The sequence below is a fragment of the Leuciscus leuciscus genome (assembly GCF_965113295.1).
Source record: "Leuciscus leuciscus genome assembly, chromosome: 24".
Lineage (NCBI taxonomy): Eukaryota > Metazoa > Chordata > Actinopteri > Cypriniformes > Leuciscidae > Leuciscus > Leuciscus leuciscus.
The window spans coordinates 24,725,021-24,744,842 of NC_138723.1; the positions used below are offsets into that span (position 1 = coordinate 24,725,021).

The 19,822-nt window shown below is 36.6% G+C and overlaps 1 protein-coding gene across 1 annotated transcript; it reads right to left on the bottom strand.

Moving 5' to 3' along the window:
• Positions 1-5,905: 5,905 nt before the first annotated feature.
• igsf5a (immunoglobulin superfamily, member 5a) lies at positions 5,906-18,705 on the bottom strand. Its single transcript, XM_082158533.1, has 10 exons — positions 18,572-18,705; positions 18,032-18,381; positions 16,647-16,718; positions 15,484-15,798; positions 10,620-10,910; positions 10,118-10,231; positions 9,875-9,902; positions 9,655-9,743; positions 8,999-9,048; positions 5,906-7,416 (listed from the first exon to the last, which is right to left on the bottom strand). The coding sequence occupies exons 3-10, from the start codon at positions 16,687-16,689 to the stop codon at positions 7,357-7,359; spliced, it is 990 nt and encodes a 329-aa protein (XP_082014659.1). The 5' UTR covers positions 16,690-16,718; positions 18,032-18,381; positions 18,572-18,705; the 3' UTR covers positions 5,906-7,356.
• Between the last annotated feature and the right edge of the window lie 1,117 nt (positions 18,706-19,822).

A 19,822-nucleotide genomic window follows, 5' to 3' on the forward strand; every position in this document is an offset into this window, starting at 1 on the left:
TTAATGAAAATGCAAAAGGTTTGTTTAAATAATTTGGAAACAACCAAGCGAGTATTATGTTTTCAGAATGCATTACAGTTTGAAATGAGATGGTTTAAATGTATTCCCTCCACAATCTGACAGCAAATGTGCTTTGTGCACCTTGGTGCAGACACGGCATCTCGCTCGTAGAGAGTCAGCATGAGCATGCAGCCCTCAACTCACTGATTCAGATGAACACCAGTGCAAAAGCTTCACTGCAGCAGTGGATCTTGGCATAAATGAAGTTTGGATCAATGTAATCTTGAGACTGAAGCAGGGAGTTGCCTTATCAGCAAAAGACCTAGTCATGGCCCTGATGAGGACCACAGTCCTTTATAAGAGGATATATTGTTAATAACATATGCATTTATTGTACATGTGGAGGCAGTTTTATCCTCCATTGCTGCATGTGAGCTTGGGGAGAATTCCTGTTTTCATTCTGCCACCCACAACCTAACACAATTTCAAACCGTTTTGAGGCTTGGTGCATCAGATTTGCATATGGTCTTTATAATCGTCGAGCAGCGAGTTTGGTTATTATCACAGATGTTATCATCTCTCTCAACAGATGAGCTCCATTAAACACTAGCTCCTCTGGTGTGGGGGGAAACCAGCAAGAGCGATGCAATACCGCCAGATCATTTAATTGTGTGACATCTCTGTCTTTGTTCCTTGTATTGCCATTGTATTTTTTATTTGCTGGCTTGTTAAATGACAATCGATTGGAAGGCTAGTTTTAACAGAGACGTTTTAATGGAGATTGGAAATTTAAAGGCAGTCAATGGCATTCTCTATTGACTTACACTTTGTCGAAAAGCCCTTTCAGGGCACTTGTCACCATGAATTTTGTGATGAACTGTCTAAATGGAAAACCTTCTCCTTTGTTTTTGCATTTCCAGCACTTTAATTCAAATCTGAGCCCAGCAGAAGGTCACTGCTCTTTTCTTTACATAAGAGAATTGTGCTCGGGTCCCTGAATTTTTGGTCTTTTCTAAGTAAACAGTGCCGCAGACAGTCCCTGTTTAATGGCGCTGCCTGGTGTCATATAATGTCTCTGCTGCCCCCGAGCTCTGAATTTGATAATGACACACACTGCCTCAGAGTTACACTGCAACACTTTAGTAAGATCTGTCAGCTGCAGAAAAGACTGGCTGTGTTTTTCAAATTTTCCTGGTTAATGCACAGTAGTAGTATATTCTGTTATAAAAATCCATAACGGTCATCCAGCCAAACCTGACAGCAATAGCACATTACTGTACATATTCAAGCAAATGTTTAATTAAAGTCTACTTCTTGATTACTTTTCAGCTATTCATTACAGTGACGATGCTTTGAGAAAGCTTGAGCCTTAATTAAGGCCATTTCTGATAGACTATCAATGACCATTAGCAGAATCCTTTGAATCATCTCCAATGCATTGCTGGCACAGAAACTGCCCACACTGAGATGACCGCAGGAAAAAGAGGAGGAGGGGAAAGCGTTCACTGGCATTGATACAGCTTGGCTTATATTTACCTTCTAATGTCTGCATCCTGTAACTACAGAGGAAACCCCTCTCAGACCTTCTGCCCTGTTATTCTGTTATTGCTTCTGCTTCTGTGCATTGCTTACAATGAGAAAAACTTGAGAAAAACATACCAAGAATGATATCATTATGTTTATTCTAAGTGCTGCCATTTTGTCGCTGCCATTCAGCTCTTTAAAGCAGGATGGATTCTGATTGGCTGTCAATGTTTTTATTGTTCATCAGCTGAAAAAAAAAATCCTTCTGAAAGTGATTCCAACCTTATTTTTTCTCTGTGCCGTTATCATTATCTTTTATCTTTAAAATGATTTTGTTATCGTGTGTTACGCAGCACGTTTGAGCTTCAGCAAGAACCAATGAGGTTTATTCTCTTGTTACACAGCATGTTTGAGCTTCCGCAAGAACCAATGAGGTTCATTCTCTTGACACGCAGCACGTTTGAGCTTCTACAAGAACCAGTGAGGTTTCATCAACTGCTCAATTTATATGGATTAGTTTTACGATCTCTATGAACTTTTTGAAGCGTCAAAGTGGTACTTGTGTAGCTGTCAATGGAGAGAGAGAAATCGCTCAGATTTCGTCAAAAAGTTCTTCATTTGTGTTTCGAAGATGAACGAAAGTCTTAGAGGTTTGGAACAACATGAGGGTGAGTAAATGATGACAGAATTTTCATTTTTGGGTGAACTATCCGTTTTTCCCTATTTATTACAAAGCTCTCTCGAATACTTGATTCTGATTGGTCAATGATGGCATTCAGCAGCCAGAGTATTTCCTCACATTAGCCATTGTCTATGGAAGCTTGTTCCTGCCATGGCATAAAACATAAAAAAAGTAATTGTGACTTATTTATATTGACGCGATTTATTCCACAATTCTGACTTTTTCTGACAGTCTATCTAACAATTTCCATTTCAGTTTATTTCCATTTAAAAACTCGTAACTATATGACCTTTTATCTCAAAATTGTGAGTTTATATCTCACAATTCAGATTAATTTTTTCTTCAAATTGCAAGTTTATATCTTTTGACATTTTTTTTCAGAATTGTGAGATATAAACTTGGAATTGCAGGGAGAAAAAGGTTTGACATTGCTGAACGCACAACCTCATTTGGAGTAGCATGAAGAAGTTTTCGGACTGTCGCCATGCAGTAAAATATATTTTACACTTTATCATTTAGACTCATCCACACCAGGAAAAGTCCAAATAATACCTTTAGAATCACTTTTAAGGGCATCTTTTTCCAGCTGATAAATGATAAAATCATTGGCAGCCAATCAAAATCCTTACATTGACAAACACCACTCTTTTTTTTCATATAAGTTATTATTAAACTTTATAATGAATACTGATTATAAATATTTAATGAAGACTTTACAGTGACCCCACCACACCACACTTCACCACACCACTCCTCTCTTTGACTATCATTAGCTGTGTGCTGTAATGAATTCATAGTGGACTCATTTGCAGTAAATGGCTTTCTGACACTGAATTATTACTGGCCTCCTGGAAAACTTGAACATTCCGTTGGAAGAGCTTGTTCCTCGCTCCAAATAACTCCATGGAATCATATACAATACATTTTTAACTGGCCTAATTAATGATGCAAATTATTGATGGCTAAATGGTGAAGTTGTGTACATGAATCTTTAGTGCTGAGCAGAGAAAGATCTTGAATACAGTATGCCTGTACTGTACATGCTTTTTGGACTAGAATTGAATAAACCATAGAGTTTTTAATGCGAATGCTGCACCGCATGAAACTGCAAACACACCAATGAGATTTCATTGTTGTAGTCTTTACTGCAACAGAGCCACTAATGTAAAAGCTGAAATTTACCTAGTTAATTTAATAAATTAATTTTGGTTATATATCAAATCTAAATACACTTAACATTATTTTGCCCCCTTTTAGAGCTTATAGAAATGGATTGGCTGGGCTTTAGGGCACATTAGTGATTGTTCGGACAGCAGCCCACCATTGTGGGTCAAATTCCAACCCCATAAAGCAATATCTGAGCTCAGCATTTAACCTCGTGGCATAATATGAAGAATCTGTCATTGGCACAATTTTGCTAATGAATTCCTCTGCATTGGCCTGCTATACAAGTAGTACATTTTAAAGAATATGCACACAGAAATGAGTCTCAAGTGAGTATGCAGCATGCAACCACAAAAGAAACATTTTCTTCGGCTTGTAAGGCTAGAACAGACAGTTTTGCTACTCTCTGGAGGTTTTATTGTGAGAAAGTGAGAAAGCTTTAAAAGCAAGGTTTGTGAGCAAAGGTGATAATAATTCCTTTCCAGTCATTAGCTCCTAAATTTTGCCCGAGACCAAGCTGTACCTTCTGGCAAGACCATCAGTTTTAGAGGTTCCTGTATTTCTGCCTGGTTTTTCCGAAACACAATGGCGGTTCATTAACTCCCAGAGAGCCTTTAGCAAAAGATCCCTCTGGATTGTGTGGACAAATAAACTGTGGAGTCTGGCTGACCTTTACGGTTCTCACATCCATGATAATTTGCTTCATTGAGAAGACAGTCAGTCGAACCAACTGAATTAAAAGAATCTGAGAAGTTGTTAATAGTGGGCCAAGATCTTTACATGCTCACTCTCTGAAGATTTCATAACAGTAACTTTGAAAGTCCATGTTCTTTAAGAGATCAGTGTTCGACTGTTTTAGGACTGATCAAGATGATGTTCTACAGTTATATAAGTCCATTGCCACAAATAAATTACAGTAAGACAAAAAATTATGAGATTTTTTTCTTAATGCATGAGATGCCAGTTCGTTTGAACTTATCAATAATTTAATCCAGTAAATGTGCAAATTCTAGCATTTTTCTATCAAATGTTTCACTAATAAAAACATACCAAACACTGGACATTTGGATATTGTATTATGCTCATTCTGTGGTATTTTAAAATGTAGCATGGGCATACTATGGTATTCTTTGAAAAATGGTAATCATTCAGTATCATTATACAGTATATATATATATATATATATATATATATATATATATATATATATATATATATATATATATATATATATATATATCAAAGGTTTTTAAAACCCTGGTCTTGCCATTATATTTCAGATGTGTTTTTCACATAATTGCCATCTTGTTCTTTTACTAACATTCTTTTTACTTAAAGTGCATAAAAATGCCATGCTATATAAATATTTTACTGTATATTAATCATTACCAATTTACCATGGTGTATATCAAAATGCCATGATATTAAAATAGATATACGTAGCAATTAATATTTAAAATACCTTGGAGTACCATGCAAATACCTTCTGTATGGTCATCATTCAGTGCCATGGTACAGTTTATGTCAAAGTGCATGTTTTTTGTAAATGTAGCCAATGCCATTGTCATGCCATTATAAGACATTTACCATATTTTTTACAAGTTAAATGCCATCTTATTCTTTCACTTTTATTCTTTTTACTTAAAGAATCATATACATGATATATGGTAATCATTAAACGGTGTAGATCAGAATAACATGATATTAAAATAGCTATTGATATTTAAAATACCTTGGAGTACCATGCAAAGGCCATGCTGTAATCTTTCAGTGCCATGGTACAGTATATATCAAAGCACCGTGGTATTCTTTGAAATTACCAGCTGAAATTACCAGCTGATACCATCACTATATAGGGCATCACCACAGGGTTCTCCATATTTTGCTTCACATTAGAATGAAACTGTATATTCTCCATATCTGTGTCTTGGAGGTACACAGTTACATAACAGGAAGTGACTTTGGTGCGGTCGTAATGAGTGGGAGAATATCAGCTATTGGCTCAGCCAGCTCAGATCTGGGTGGAGTGAGGCGTGAGGAAGAGGAAGACTCCACTGCTTAACAAGCCACAGGGGGATAGATGCCAGCCTACAGCTGGCCATTAAGCCAACCTTATTTATTTATTTATGAACATTCATTATTTTTTTAGGGAAAAGATGAAAGAGGGCTAATATTCACACAGTGACTGCAGAGCGCTCGGATAAAGCTAGGTTTATACTCGCCGCGTCCGCACGAGCGCGAAGATGCGCGCGGCAAAAATGACGTAATTTCGGTGTGGGCGGTCGTGCGCGTTGGGTGCGCAAGGCCCCATTTCGCTTGGCGGTGTGCACGGCTTTTTTTGGAACAGCGCGCGCGGCTCCGCATTCGAAGATGCCGAATCTGGCCGAGCATGTACATCTCACAGCACTGGCACCCAGTTCTTGAGTCTAAATTAGTTGCTTACATTTACAAAATGAGCCTACAATAGCAGACATAAATCCCTTTAAATAAAAATAAATGGCCATGTTTTATAAAAACATTCAGATTTTCAATATCTCAATCAATATTCTATATTTAGAAACAGCATTTATGGGACAATTCATGTCAGATTTTTGTTGCTGATTTGAAATATGTTATTTAATTGTGAGTTCGGCTTACAGTTTTTGAGATTTCATGTTTCCCCCTTTAAACAAAATTAGGACTTGGTCGATGCCCGAAATAGGCATTTTAAAAATTTCCTTGAAAGACATTTCATATTTGATGGGGACTTTGCATAGAAATGATTTTTGTTCTGTACAAACGGTATATTCTATCCCCTAACCCTCACAGAAAACTTTCTGCACTTTTACATTTTCAAAAAACATATATAGCCTACATACATAAACATTTTTTCTTATATATACATCCTGAGAAGTAAAAACAAAACCTGTGTGAGATATTAAAGGACATATCTTGAATTAGTTAATAATTTAGTTAAATACATTTTTCTTATCTCACTGGCATATTTTTGATTTTTTAACATAAATCTAACAAAAGTTTGTGAGATTTAAGCTTAAAACAAGGGGCAAAAACAAGGTAAGACAAATAAGTTTGTAAAAATGTCCCTTTGTGAAAGCAATTTTGCAGCACATTAATTATACCTAGGTTTTTAAAACAGAGTTGTTTAAAATCCTTATAAATCATTTCATGGATTTTAGTGCCGTAGAAATGTGGGGAAAGGTAGATAAGTGAAAACTACAAATAAGGTCTTAGTAAATTTAATCTGAATTTTTTTATTATGAAGTGATATGAATGCCATATTTCCAATCCGTTTCATCATGACACTTCACTGTATAAATAATGTAATTGAGCAGTTTAAGCAGTTTTCCCCCTGTGGGGAGTTAAAGATCAGTGGTTTAGATTAATTGTTTAACCGCATCATGCTCCGTGAAGCATGATGTGTCACATAAGACGGTCCTCTCTAAACACTTCACATGAAAAATCTTTGGTGTAATTGTAAGCAGCTATAAAAACAGGAAGCAAATCTCTCACGGGGAGTGTTGTGCCATATGCTGATGATTTTATAATTCTGGAGAAAACAGGATGTTCAATGGATGATTCAAACAAACCTGCTGTGGAAATGCAAGCATCCGATGAATGCATTATGCACATGCAAGGATATACAATGAATCAACACAAAATCTGATCTACTTTGTTCATATGACTGGTGGATCTTAACCAACCCCTCAACCACCCTTATTTTGATCATGTTATCTGTTAAATATGGAAAAATGTGAGCTCATTATGTCCAACATACACTGTTGGTAAAAAAAAAAAAATACAGTATTCAGTGGGGTCCAAAAGTCTGAGATCACAGAGAAAATGCTTCTGTGTTCCAATAAATAATCCAGTGCAGGTGCTGAAGTCCCTCGAGCTTTCTTTCTTCTGTAATTAAACCTAAAATGAGGATTTTATGCACAAGAGAGAAGAAAGCCAGAACACCTGCTGTCTGTGAATTCCAACAGTCTCTAGACGATGGTCATGTGTCTGTGCTTCCTGGGACCCTCTTCAAAAAAGTCATCAAGAACCTGAAAAACCATAGATTTGTATCATATATGGATTCTTGACTAATCATGCTAGTGAAGTGCATGGAAATGTTGAAGTCAACGTGAAAGACACTCACAATCCATTTTACTTCCATAATATGCCATATTTCACAAGAGAGAGAGAGAAAAAAAATAGTAGGTGCAAAGTGGATTTTAACTGTTACATTTTGATGAGAGATTATTACAGTGCCCCAATTATGCTATTTTAAAGGTACCAAAATTTGTTTTGGAGCTCTCCTACAACAGGTTTATATGCATCCAAGGTCAAAATATTTTTTTCCTCATAATCTACATTGTAGCATCACTTCATTTCTTAGTGTCTTAAACGGTTTGATAAAAGATTCAGTCTCTCTAAACCCCGCCTTTCCGAGTCTCTACTCTGCTCTGATTGGTCAGATGGCCCAGTCTGCGATTATTGGTCTACCGCGTCGAAAACAAAACCCCATTTTTCAAACGCTGAATTTCAGCTCCAGATCTTCCGATCTTCTTCTAACGATGGTGTCAGTTTCACCATATCAATTCGATCCCGAGTGCTCAATCTTTTGAAGTGCTTGAGCGCGGGTGAAAGTAGACGTTCACAGGCAGCCAATGAAGATCATAGGCTGGCATCATGCAAATTTGTTACAAACCTACGTAGGATTGTGCAGAAAGTAAGGGCCCGCCCACACGGAGACGCGTTTCGCTGTATACGTATACATTTTTTATCGTATTGGCATTTCGTCCACACGGATCCGGCGTTTTCGGAGACTGAAACCGCTATTTTTTTAAACCGGGTCCCAAAGTGGATAAATCTGAAAACGCCGCCCTTGCGTTTTCGTGTGTACGGCCAATCCGTACATTTTGTGAAACGATGATGTCATCACACCAAGTATCAACTAGTCAGACACCGTTAAGTCACAGCAACTACATTTATGGTTTTTCATATTGTTCAACAAAGTTCTTGATTAAAAAAGAAAAGAAAAAAAGAAGCTACTGTGCCTAATATTATTGTTGTATACAGCCATAGTATACAGCGCGCAAGGTTTATGCGCATGCTTTAAGTCTTCTTCTCCGTTTTTAGTGTATGTCTGTGGCAGAATTACAGCGCCACATACTGGTCTGGCATGTATACTACATCGTTTTGAGTCGGTTTCAGTGGTTTCGTGTGTACGCAGATATTTCTTGAGACGACGCCGTGTTTACGGAATTTTTTTTTTGAACGGGGAAAAAAAATATCGGATAGGGAAAGCTCTGGCTTCGTGTGGATGTGGCCTAAGACTGGAATTACGGACGACTCGTTTCAGGCAGAATCAGTTCTTTCTTTTGAGAGATAACTAAAAATGTTGTGCATTATGATCCTTGAAACTTTGCCGACCTTTTACATTCACAAAAAGCTATTACACACTACATGAAAGGTAATATCTGAAAAAGCATAATAGGGGCACTTAGCTTTTTATTTGGAATAATGTTTCTTTGGAATAATAATTGATTAATCATTTAAAACAGGATCAAGAATATGTGTTAAGGAAGTAAATAGGTGAAGTTTTGGTTTCATGTTGACTTTAAGCTTGATCTGAGGCATCACCTGATTATCGTTAGAAAAGTTTGTAAACCAGACTCCGCCGTTGGTGTGTCCTGCAGTAAACAGAAGCAAAGATTTATATTCTATTTAACATGATGGTTTATAGTTCATTTATACTTTCCTGAATCCTCACATTAAAATAAATGACAATTAAATAAAGTAATAAAATTAGGCTTCTTGTGTGCAGAAACATGTCAGGTTTTTGTAACAGATTTTGAATGCAATAATCACTTATTCATAGTTTCCATGTGATGTCATAGCCTTATAGGACACCCACCTGGAGAGCAAAACAAAGGCTTTCCTCCATTGCTCGCCAGTTATTTTTACAAAGTCAGTATTAAGTACTAATGTAGTAAGGCAATGATATAAGACCAAATACATTCACCTTATTAATGATGCATATGTACAAGCAAGCAGATGAACCCAAAATATAAATGCAAGCATCTTCCATAGAAAACCATTGTAAATACAATGCTTAACCGTTTAGTGCATCATATTCTGGGCTGATCTGCTATATATATATATATATATATATATATATAAACACGAATTCAGGTAAAACCTGAATACACCACAAAGACTTTGGTTCAACATAATTTAGGTCAAACCAGTACATGCACATATGGGATGATAGTGCGTGTTTGTTTATGCGTACACACCATCATGTTCATCTGTATTATATCCTTGGTTGTCCCGTCCTCGCACATTTTGTGTGGCAGGCGTCCTATCCTGGGACTGGACTCGTGCCCTGAAACGGGAGTTCAGACCTGTTAGCAAGCCACTTACAACAATAAAGATTTTAAAAGAAATGAGTGCTCAATTTCACATTATTTTGTATTTTCAATCACTCCTAAAGACACACTGAAGCTCATTTCTCACCTCCTGATCTCCTCTTGGTAGCTTGATTCTGCAGAAAATAAGAAATAAATGAGTTGATACCAGATTAAGATCAGAATTACATAAACAAGATATGTTGTTTGACTAGTTCTATGGTCCAGTTAGCTTATCACAACTACACACTCTGACACTTTATGAATTGGGATGCACTAATGGAACAAATCTGGCTCACTATATAATATGGCTATAGTATGGAAATTGTGGTCCATCCCCACAAACACTCACTTTTCTTTCTTCTTCTAAGGCAGAAGAAAACAATTCCATAGATGATTAGAAACAAAAGAGCAGCAGCACTGAAGGCAACAGTGACAGCGATCAACACTGTCTGGTCTCTTTTAGCTGTTTAAAAAAAAGAAAAAGAAAGAAAGAAAGAAAGAAAGAAAGAAAGAAAGAAAGAAAGAAAGAAAGAAAGAAAGAAAGAAAGAAAGAAAGAAAGAAAGAAAGAAAGAAAGAAAGAAAGAAAGAAAGAAAGAGAATCATGCATCAACCATCATTTTAAAGCGTCAAACAGCACTCATTCAATTGCAAGTTATCATTGCAATTAGCTCTGATTATAATACTAAACTGCATGTGGCTGGATTGGTGTTTGCAGTGCCCTCTAGCTGTTCCTGCAAGTAACTGTTCTGATTTGTGGTTGTAAAAACAACATGGAATCAAACCCCGTTTACTAGAATTTATGATCTAATATATTTGTTGATGACTCGTAAAAACACACACAAAAACGTACTGTTCTTATTGACGGTCAGAAAGACAGTGTTGCTTTCCGGTGTGTTCAGGGCAGGGACCGTGACCAGACACTGAACAGAAGAAGTTTTGATGGCGGTGACCGTCAGCGTGCAGCTGGAGTTAAACAGACTTCCCTGTGTCACAGAGCTTCTGTTGCAGGAGGTTTCCACTCCATTAACAGACCAGGACATGCTGGGCTCAGGAAACCAGCCCACGGCCCGGCACTGGAACTCCGTCTGAGCTCCTTCCGTTTTAGTCTGGTTTCCACCTACGATCTCGACGCTGCCACGTTCTGGAGAAGAACAGAGCAGAATTATCTCTTCAAACACACACTCTGCCCTAATCACTATGGATTTGTGAGTTTGCTTTAGTGACGGTTCAGCATGTCTTGAAACATGGTCCACTTTAATTAAGTAGATTATTATTGATTATCTGCACTTTGAGATGTAATCGGATAATTTCCCACGGGACAGCAGGACAGGTGAAAGCAGTGACTCACAGGTGTAGCTGATAACATCTCGGATTTGTGCTGCACTTTGTACTTTCTGTGGTCCACCATAAAAACACTGACAGATCTTGTAAAGCAAAACATTCACTTATAATAATGCATTCAAGAATGAAGAAGTTAGCCTATATAAATGTACGTGCTCGCCAAACTCAATTTCCCTTTTTTTTGGCTTTTCTGTTGATGCTTTTTCAAGTTGAAATGTCTGATTCTGAAGACTCTGATACATGTAAAAAATAACAACATAAAACTTATTATGAAAAAAATATTAATATGAAAATCTTCAGATTTGAATGAAACATTGATCTTGCATCTGACCATACTAGAACATGCTAAAAAGGATACAGCAAAATTAACTTAATTAAAAAAAAAAGAATGAACAAGAAACACAGGGTTCCTCAAACGGGTCGTTTATTTTGCAGTTGAGGAACATTTTATTGCTCAAAGGTTACTCTTTCATTGCTCAGGAGACTTATTGGAGTTCTTAGTTTTGTTTTGTAATATGAATCATTGTAATGGCCCAACTAACAAAAATATGTTCTAACGTTTTGCTGACATTCCCATTAAGTTATGAAAACGTTATTTCTGAATGTTCTCTGAACATTTAAAATGTCCAGTATAATTAAATGTTTTATCTTTGTTATGCAAACAATAAGGGAACATTCTTGTTTATAATTGTATTTTTTTTTTAAGTTAACCGAACATCCAACTAAAACTTTTCAGGAAAAAGGTTCCATGAACAATTTATAAATAACGTTTTTGTGCTAATGTTTAACAGCACATTATTTAATGTTTAATAAATAACTTTATTAAAGACCAAATAACTTTGAATTAACTTTTTATTAACCCTCTACTGCATAGCGTTGCCCCCAGGCAACGGAAAGTTTTCTTAAGCCCTGTGTTCAGTACATTTTTCTTTAAATGATTGCAACCAATTAGAATGTTTGAAAAAGTATCAAAGAACAGTCCAATAAGGTTTGGGAGTCACTATCAAGCACCATTTGAAGGCGGGACGTCCTTTTCTGACACATGGTCACAGGAGCACATGGTGTGAGATGAAAGCAAGATTATTTGCTTTAGTAATCATATTTAAAATGACATGAACTGTACATAAAAAATATGTGTGTGTGTATGAAGGTGTAGAGAAGCCTTTTGGCAGGTTTTGTGAATTTCTTTTTATTTTGCATGTTCACAAATTCAGTTTTTCTTTTTGTTGCCTCAGGGCAACGTTATGCGATAAGGGGTACTTTTCAAGGATGTCTTGGACAATACCTCACAATTGCAAATAATGTGTTACAAGTAGGGAAGATGTAGGGTTCCTGGGTGCACAGGAACACCCAAAGTCACCAAAGTGACACTAATGTGCAGCATCCACAGTCATGTTAGAACAGAAAGGGGCCATCTACAAACTGTTCCCACAAAGTTGGGAGCATGAAATTGTCCAAATTGTCTTGGTATGCTAAAGCATTAGGAGTTCCTTTCACTGGACCTAAGGGGCAAAGCCCAACCCCTGAAAAACAACCCCACACCATAATCCCCCCTCCACCAAACAACCCCACACCATAATCCCCCCTCCACCAAACAACCCCACACCATAATCCCCCCTCTACAAAACTTTACACTTGGCACAATGCAGTCAGGCAAGTACCGTTTTCCTGCCAAACCCAGACTCGTCCATTGGATTGCCAGTCAGAGAAGCGTGATTGGTCACTCCAGAGTCCAGTGGCGGCGTGCTTTACACCACTGCATCCCACACTTTGCATTGCACTTGGTGATGTAAGGCTTGGAAGCAGCTGCTCAGCCATGGAAACCCATTCCATGAAGCTCTCTACAAAGTTTGGAGGTCTGTAGCTATTGACTCTGCAGAAAGTTGGCGACTTCTGTGCGCCTCAGCATGTACTGACCCCACTCTGTGGCCTAGTTGCTGTTGTTCCCAATTGCTTCCACTTTGTTATAATACCACTAACAGTTGACCGTGGAATATTTTGTAGTGAGGAAATATCACGAATGGACTTATTGCACAGGTGGCAACCTATCACCCCGCTTGAATTCACTGAGCTCCTGAGAGTGTTTGTTGAAGCATCTGTATGCCTAGGTTCTTGATTTTAAACAACTGTGGCCATGGAAGTGATTGGAACACCTGAATTCAATGATTTGGAGGGGTCCCAATACTTTTGTCATTATACAGTAGTGTATATGGGGTTGATTAGGATACATGAAGTACATGATATGACATGACGCACTACATGATACAAACCTATGTCTGTATCAAATCAAGTATATTGATGTGTTTCAAGTGTTTTTCCCTTTTTACTTAAATGATTTCTTGACATTTTTTAATAATTTTTTTTATTTTTGTATTGCTCTCTGAGAATTGTATAATGATCATTTTCTCTATGATTCTTTACCATTGTTGCATAACGTTGCCCTCAGGCAACAAAAAAATATTTTGGGGTGGGGGGGTTGGGGGAGGGACATTTTTCAATAAATCAATAAAATGTTCCCAAATGAGCCAGGAAATGATGTGAAATAATTTTTATCATGTGTCATCAAAATTCATGCAGTAGAGGGTTAACTTTACTGCAAGAATGTTCATTCAAACCTTGACTGAATGTTCTGAAAACGTTTCCTGTTAGCATGGCGAGAAATCACACTTTAGTTTAGGGTTAAATTCTCACTATTAACTAACTATTAACTATGAATTACTGCTTATTAATAGTTAGTAAGGTAGTTGTTACATTTAGGTTTTGGGTATAGGAATAGGAATGTAGAATATGGTCATACAGAATAAGTAGGCTACTAATAAACAGCCAATATCTTAGTAGTATACATGCTAATAAGCAAATAGTGAGAATTGGACCCTAAACCAAAGTGTTAACTTATTTTTCCATTTGTATAGACTAGAGTAATATTGAAATATAACATAATATATTATAATTGTAATAATGGATATCATTAGGATTGGGAGAAATTTGGTGATAATATTTGAGTTTCTATTGCAATCTTTGACTATGTCTTGGCAAATCTGAGATCAGTTTGGGACCTTGTTGAAATGTTAAGTGAAATTCTCAGTTTGGTCATTGTTGTTTAGGAGAAACAATTACTCCTGTTATTTGGTTGATAGATGCGTTTTGGTCCACAAGGGTTAATTAAGTGCTGATGAGGGCAATAGTTAATGAAGATATATTTAAGGAGAGAGTCTCTGGGAATGTTCAGGCTGCATTTTACGCTCTGTCATGCATACAATTGCTGAGTAATGGTTAAAGGTTGGAAAAAAGATCAGCATATGGATGTAGGGGCTGGAAAGATGAAGCTTTAAGCAAGAAGGTAGGCGCTGTTGTGGAGTGTAACTGAACATTCAAAGCATGACAAAAATCATCAAGGCTGCAGCCTTGCATTTGAGAAGCAGTAGTTTGAACACAGAGAGCTTTAATAAACTGACTCCTATCAAATCTGTAAAACCAAAGGCAATCTGTGCAAAATGCAAACCAAGAATAAACAACACAGTGGAAATGAGAGTAAAATAGCACTCATTAAAATTTTTAAGAGAGATCAGATCATGCATTTGTGTTTGTCTGCTTTAAACTGTTTACTTGGATCCTTGTTTAATGTTCTTAAAAAGACTGGAAAGGCCTGGATCATACAGACAGTTCAAAAAGATTCAGCCGTACCTATGTGAATAAATTTACTTGTGTGATGGCAAAGCTGAACTTTCAGCATCATTACTCCAGTCTTCAGTGTCACATGATCCTTCAGAAATCATTGTTTTTATTATCAACAGTTGAAAACAGTTGTGCTACAACTAGAAACCTTGAAACATTTTTCAGGATTCTTTGATGAATAGAAAGTAAATTTTATTTTAGCAGTATTTTATTTGTTATAAGTTTATAAGTTTTAATTTATATATATATATATATATATATATATATATATATATATATATATATATATAGGCCTATATATAGCTGCAACACATTCTCACCCCAAATCGTCACTTTTTCGTCACTTTCAACCATGCTTCAATATCCGACGCACAAAGCACCCTTTAGCGTCCATATGTGACGCTTCGGTTATGGGTAGGTTTAGGTATGTGGTAGGGTTATGCGTCTCATATGGACGCTAAAGGGTGCTTTGTGCGTCGGATATTGAAGCATGGTTGAAAGTGACGAAAAAGTGACGTTTTGGGTATGAGAACGGGCTGATATATATGCATTATTTGTAACACTTGCTCTTCTCATGCTCTCATATTTCACTTTCTGTCATATCTCTATCCTCAAAACATTTTCTATACTCCATACGTCATTTGTTTAAGGTGTATCATAGTGGCATGGATGAGGTGAAATGATTCACAATAGCTCACCTTGTACAGACAGTGTGGCGATCTGACGCTCTCCACCCAAAACCTGACAAGCGACTTCACCAGCATCGTTTCTCTGCACGTTGCTAATTATAAACTCCCATTTGTAATTTCCAGGCGTGGTGAAATTTGTGGCAGAGAAGCGGTCTGTGCTGTTCAGCACTCCAGATGCTTCTATAATGGTGACAACCAAGAGTCCGTTGACGGACCAGGTCATGACAGACACCGGGGTCAGAGTTGTGCTGCAGTTGAAACGAGCCTTGGAACCACGAAGCACCGCTGCATTTAGAGGCTGGAGCTGCACCTCAGCCGACACTCCTGCGGGGAATTTGACAAGAATCAAATGATTCAAAACACTTCCAAAGAGTTGGTATTTGGATCCAGTTATTCAAAACAGGTTTTCAAAGAGCTTAGCAAAACTATAGACCAGGGATAGTCGTCAAGGGCTATCCTTGACTAAAACTTTAGTCAAATGTCCAAAATTTATTACACAAATTTGTGGGTTTTGAATGTGTCAAAATTACACAGGGTTGTTTTTTTCTAGCAGTGAAATTGGATTTTCAAACAAAAAATTCTGTCATCATATTTTTGTAATTTTCTTAAATGACAGGTTGTTTTAAATGTTTTCAATTCACACAATTTAATAATTACAATTAAAAATGGCTTTTTAATGGCAGTTTTCCTATAGTGTGACCAAATCAAAATATTGACTGAAAGTGTGACAACTTGCCCTGGTCTGCATTCCCATGTCCATTACTTTGTAAGATTGCACTAATTTCAATGACTTTTCAAAGTCTGTAAATCACAATTACAAATTAAACTCTATTAAAAGTGTTCCACACTTTGAATATCTTTTTCTTAATCATCCATCCTTTCATTCTCCAAACCAGTTAACCTCTGTAGGATGTGGGTTTTCTTCATCAGTATTTGTATAAATAAAATAAATTGTACTTAAGAAGCAAAACTGTCCAACAATACATTTTGTGTGGTTTACAGAAAAAAATTATTTACTAGTGTGTGAAAAAATAAAAGCTAAAAAGCAAATGTTTTGAAGAAAATGTCTTGTTTTGAAGAAAAATATATTTTTACTGGAAAAAAGGACAAAAATACTGATTAAGAAGTTCATTTATTTCAATGCATGACTGTGGCTGAATATGAAAACTCACCCATGGTGATCAGAAGAAAAAGACCCAGTCTAAAAACATCCATATTCCCTTAGTTCTCGTCACACCAGCATCCTAAAATAAATGCACATCATAGTGAACAGGCCAACTGTTGGGACACAACCCTGAAATGATTGGTACGTTAATATGATTGGATTCAAGCGTCAGGGATTTCTCATTTGCTTTTGTTTAGGTGTGTCTTTGTCATGAACATTGTGTGCAAATATCTTATTGTATTATTAGGTAAACACAAATTTGTCACAAGTTTCCAGATATTCCAGTCATTCAATCTATTAAGCTTTTCTGCTCAAAACATTACTAATATTACCCACAATGATTTTCCATCTTTATTAATTTATATATCACAATATACATCATCAAATAATCATTCCCTTAATACATACACACATATACACTACCGTTCAAAAGTTTGGGGTCAGTAAGATTTTTTTATGTTTTTAAAAGAAGTATCTTCTGCTCACCAAGGCTGCATTTATTTGATAAAAAACAATAATAATAAAAAACAGTAATATTGTGAAATATTATGACAATTTAAAATGACTGTTTTCTATTTTAATATGTTTTAAACTGTAATTTATGCCTGTGATCAAAGCTGAATTTTCAGCATCATTACTCCAGTCTTCAGTGTCACATGATCCTTCAGAAATCATTCTAATATGATGATTTGATGCTCAAGAAACATTCATTATTATTATCAATGTTGAAAACAGTTGTGTACAATTTTTTTTCAAAATTCTTTGATGAATAGAAAGTTCAAAAGAACAGCATTTATTTAAAATAGAATATTTTCTAACATTATAAATGTCTTTACTGTAACTTTTGATCAGTTTAACTCATCCTTGATGAATAAAAGTATTGATTTATTTGATTTCTTTCCCCCCAAAATAAAATTAAAATTCTTACTGACCCCAAACTTTTGAACGGTAGTGTTTAATGTTACAAAAGCTTTAGATTTCAGATAAATGCTGTTCTTTTGAACTTTCTATTCACCATAGCATCATGAAATAAAAATGTAAATAACTGTTTTCAACATTGATAATAATCATAAATGTTTCTTGAGCATCAAATCATCATATTAGAATGATTTCTGAAGGATCATGTGACACTGAAGACTGGAGTAATGATGCTGATACTTCTTTTAAAAATATAAAAAAATCTTACTGACCCCAAACTTTTGAACGGTAGTGTACATACATACATACATATTTATGTGCTATTGCACATGAGTACATTTTGTCTTTTACTACATTATTTGTTCAGTACACACCCTAGAACAGATATGACTGATTTCAAACCATATGCTCCTTTCACTGAACTTAAAAGTTATTCTATAGTAAGAACTTCAATATCTTGAACAACAACAATACCTCAAAAAGATTCCATGGAATGAATCAAGGATTAATCCGGTAAAATAGAGAAACGGTCCTTCGTCAGATCACCTGTCAGCCTACAGAAAGGCCAAAGTCCAGCCCGTCATGTTATTAAAGCCTCTATTACATCTCCATGCAGGGAAACCCAACAAGCCTGTCTGCTTTGCATATGTCTGCAGATCTCGTGAGGATTTGAAGTCACGTTGACATGTCAAAGAAGGTGGTCTGTCTACCAGAAAGATTACCTTTGGGGTGCATGAGCCCATGACCCATCTGTTTGGGTTCATGCAAGGCTGTGTTTAAACGCAGTTGATTTAAATCCTCTGAAACAGACACACCCAGTTTCACTGAAGAATAAAAGAGTTTACAGTGTCAACAACAGCAGTCATTCCTGCAGCTCAGCAGATTTATATATTGTATCTCCATCACTGTCTGTGCAAAGCCCTTACAGGTGATGTTCACATACCTAAAGACAAAAAAGACATTGAGGAAACCAGGAAGTCTCAAGGTATTGAGCAATTATGTCTGTTTAGTTACCTGGGGATCAGCTGCTTGTTTAGTGTACAGAGAAGAACATATGCAAACAGGTAGCAATGACGTAGTCAGGCATGACACACATATTATGCTTATACATGAAACTAATATGCCCTTTGGCTCCAGGGAACGCTGTACAGACAAACACCTGCAAATGACAATAAATCAACTAACTTAGACTTTGTTGTCCAACCAGCTACTCCATCATAGGGATTAAAACAAACCAAACCCTATAGAAGAATGTACAAAGGTGAGAAACATACATTTATTACGATTTACATATTTGACAGATCCTTTATCCAAAGTGACTTTTGTGCATTCAAGTTAGATATTTGTACTGGTTTGGTGTTTTCCTGAGAATCAAACTGAATCCAGAAAGCAAGGTTATCTTACCGTCAAACACACTCTAAACTCTCGGTTGATCAACCCAAACCTTGCTTACTCGAGGTATTCTAACCCAGAGTATGTTCACGGTTAACACACAAGACATTCTCAACAAATTGACGAATCGACGAGTCACCATGGAAACAGGCACTAAGTAAAAGCATGCCATTCTACTTCATTTGTTTAAGGTTATTTACACACTTATAACATAATGCCACCTATTTGGTGGTTGTGCAATTATTCTTCAATCTTTTTGTATAAAGGGCCTTTATACAGGCATAACACTTTTTGTTATACTGGTTGAAACTCTCTTCACATCCTGATTGCAGTCAATACTAGAAGTCGTCTAAATATCAAAACATGTATATATATATATCTTCTGTGGAAGTCGCAGGACCAAAAAATGTTCATCCAATCATTGCATTCGGACCGAAAGCAACGATACAAAGTCCTACCTTCCTGTCAATGTATTTCCATACCTCCACGCACCCTGCTCGCGCAGACATCACACGTCATCTGTGCATTCCGTAAGGCTGCAGATTTGTAGACAGACAGATAGCCACCAAGCGCCAAAAACAAAAGCAGCAACCTTTCACAGTTCCTCATTAACCAAACCAACAAGCTTATACTGCGTTCACACCATGTCGTAACCGTAATTACAAGATGGCAACCCGTGACGTTCTACCCGGAGCTGTTCACGTCCTCAGACTCGGATTTATGCCTTTCTATGTCGACAGTATCAATGCTGAAAGTGATCTGCAACAGTCTGGTTGTTCAAGTAAGAGTTCAGTAAGTTGTTTATGTTGATTATTATTGTAATGTTATGTGGTTTAAGACATGAGGTAATTTAATGCCATCTCTCGTGACCTG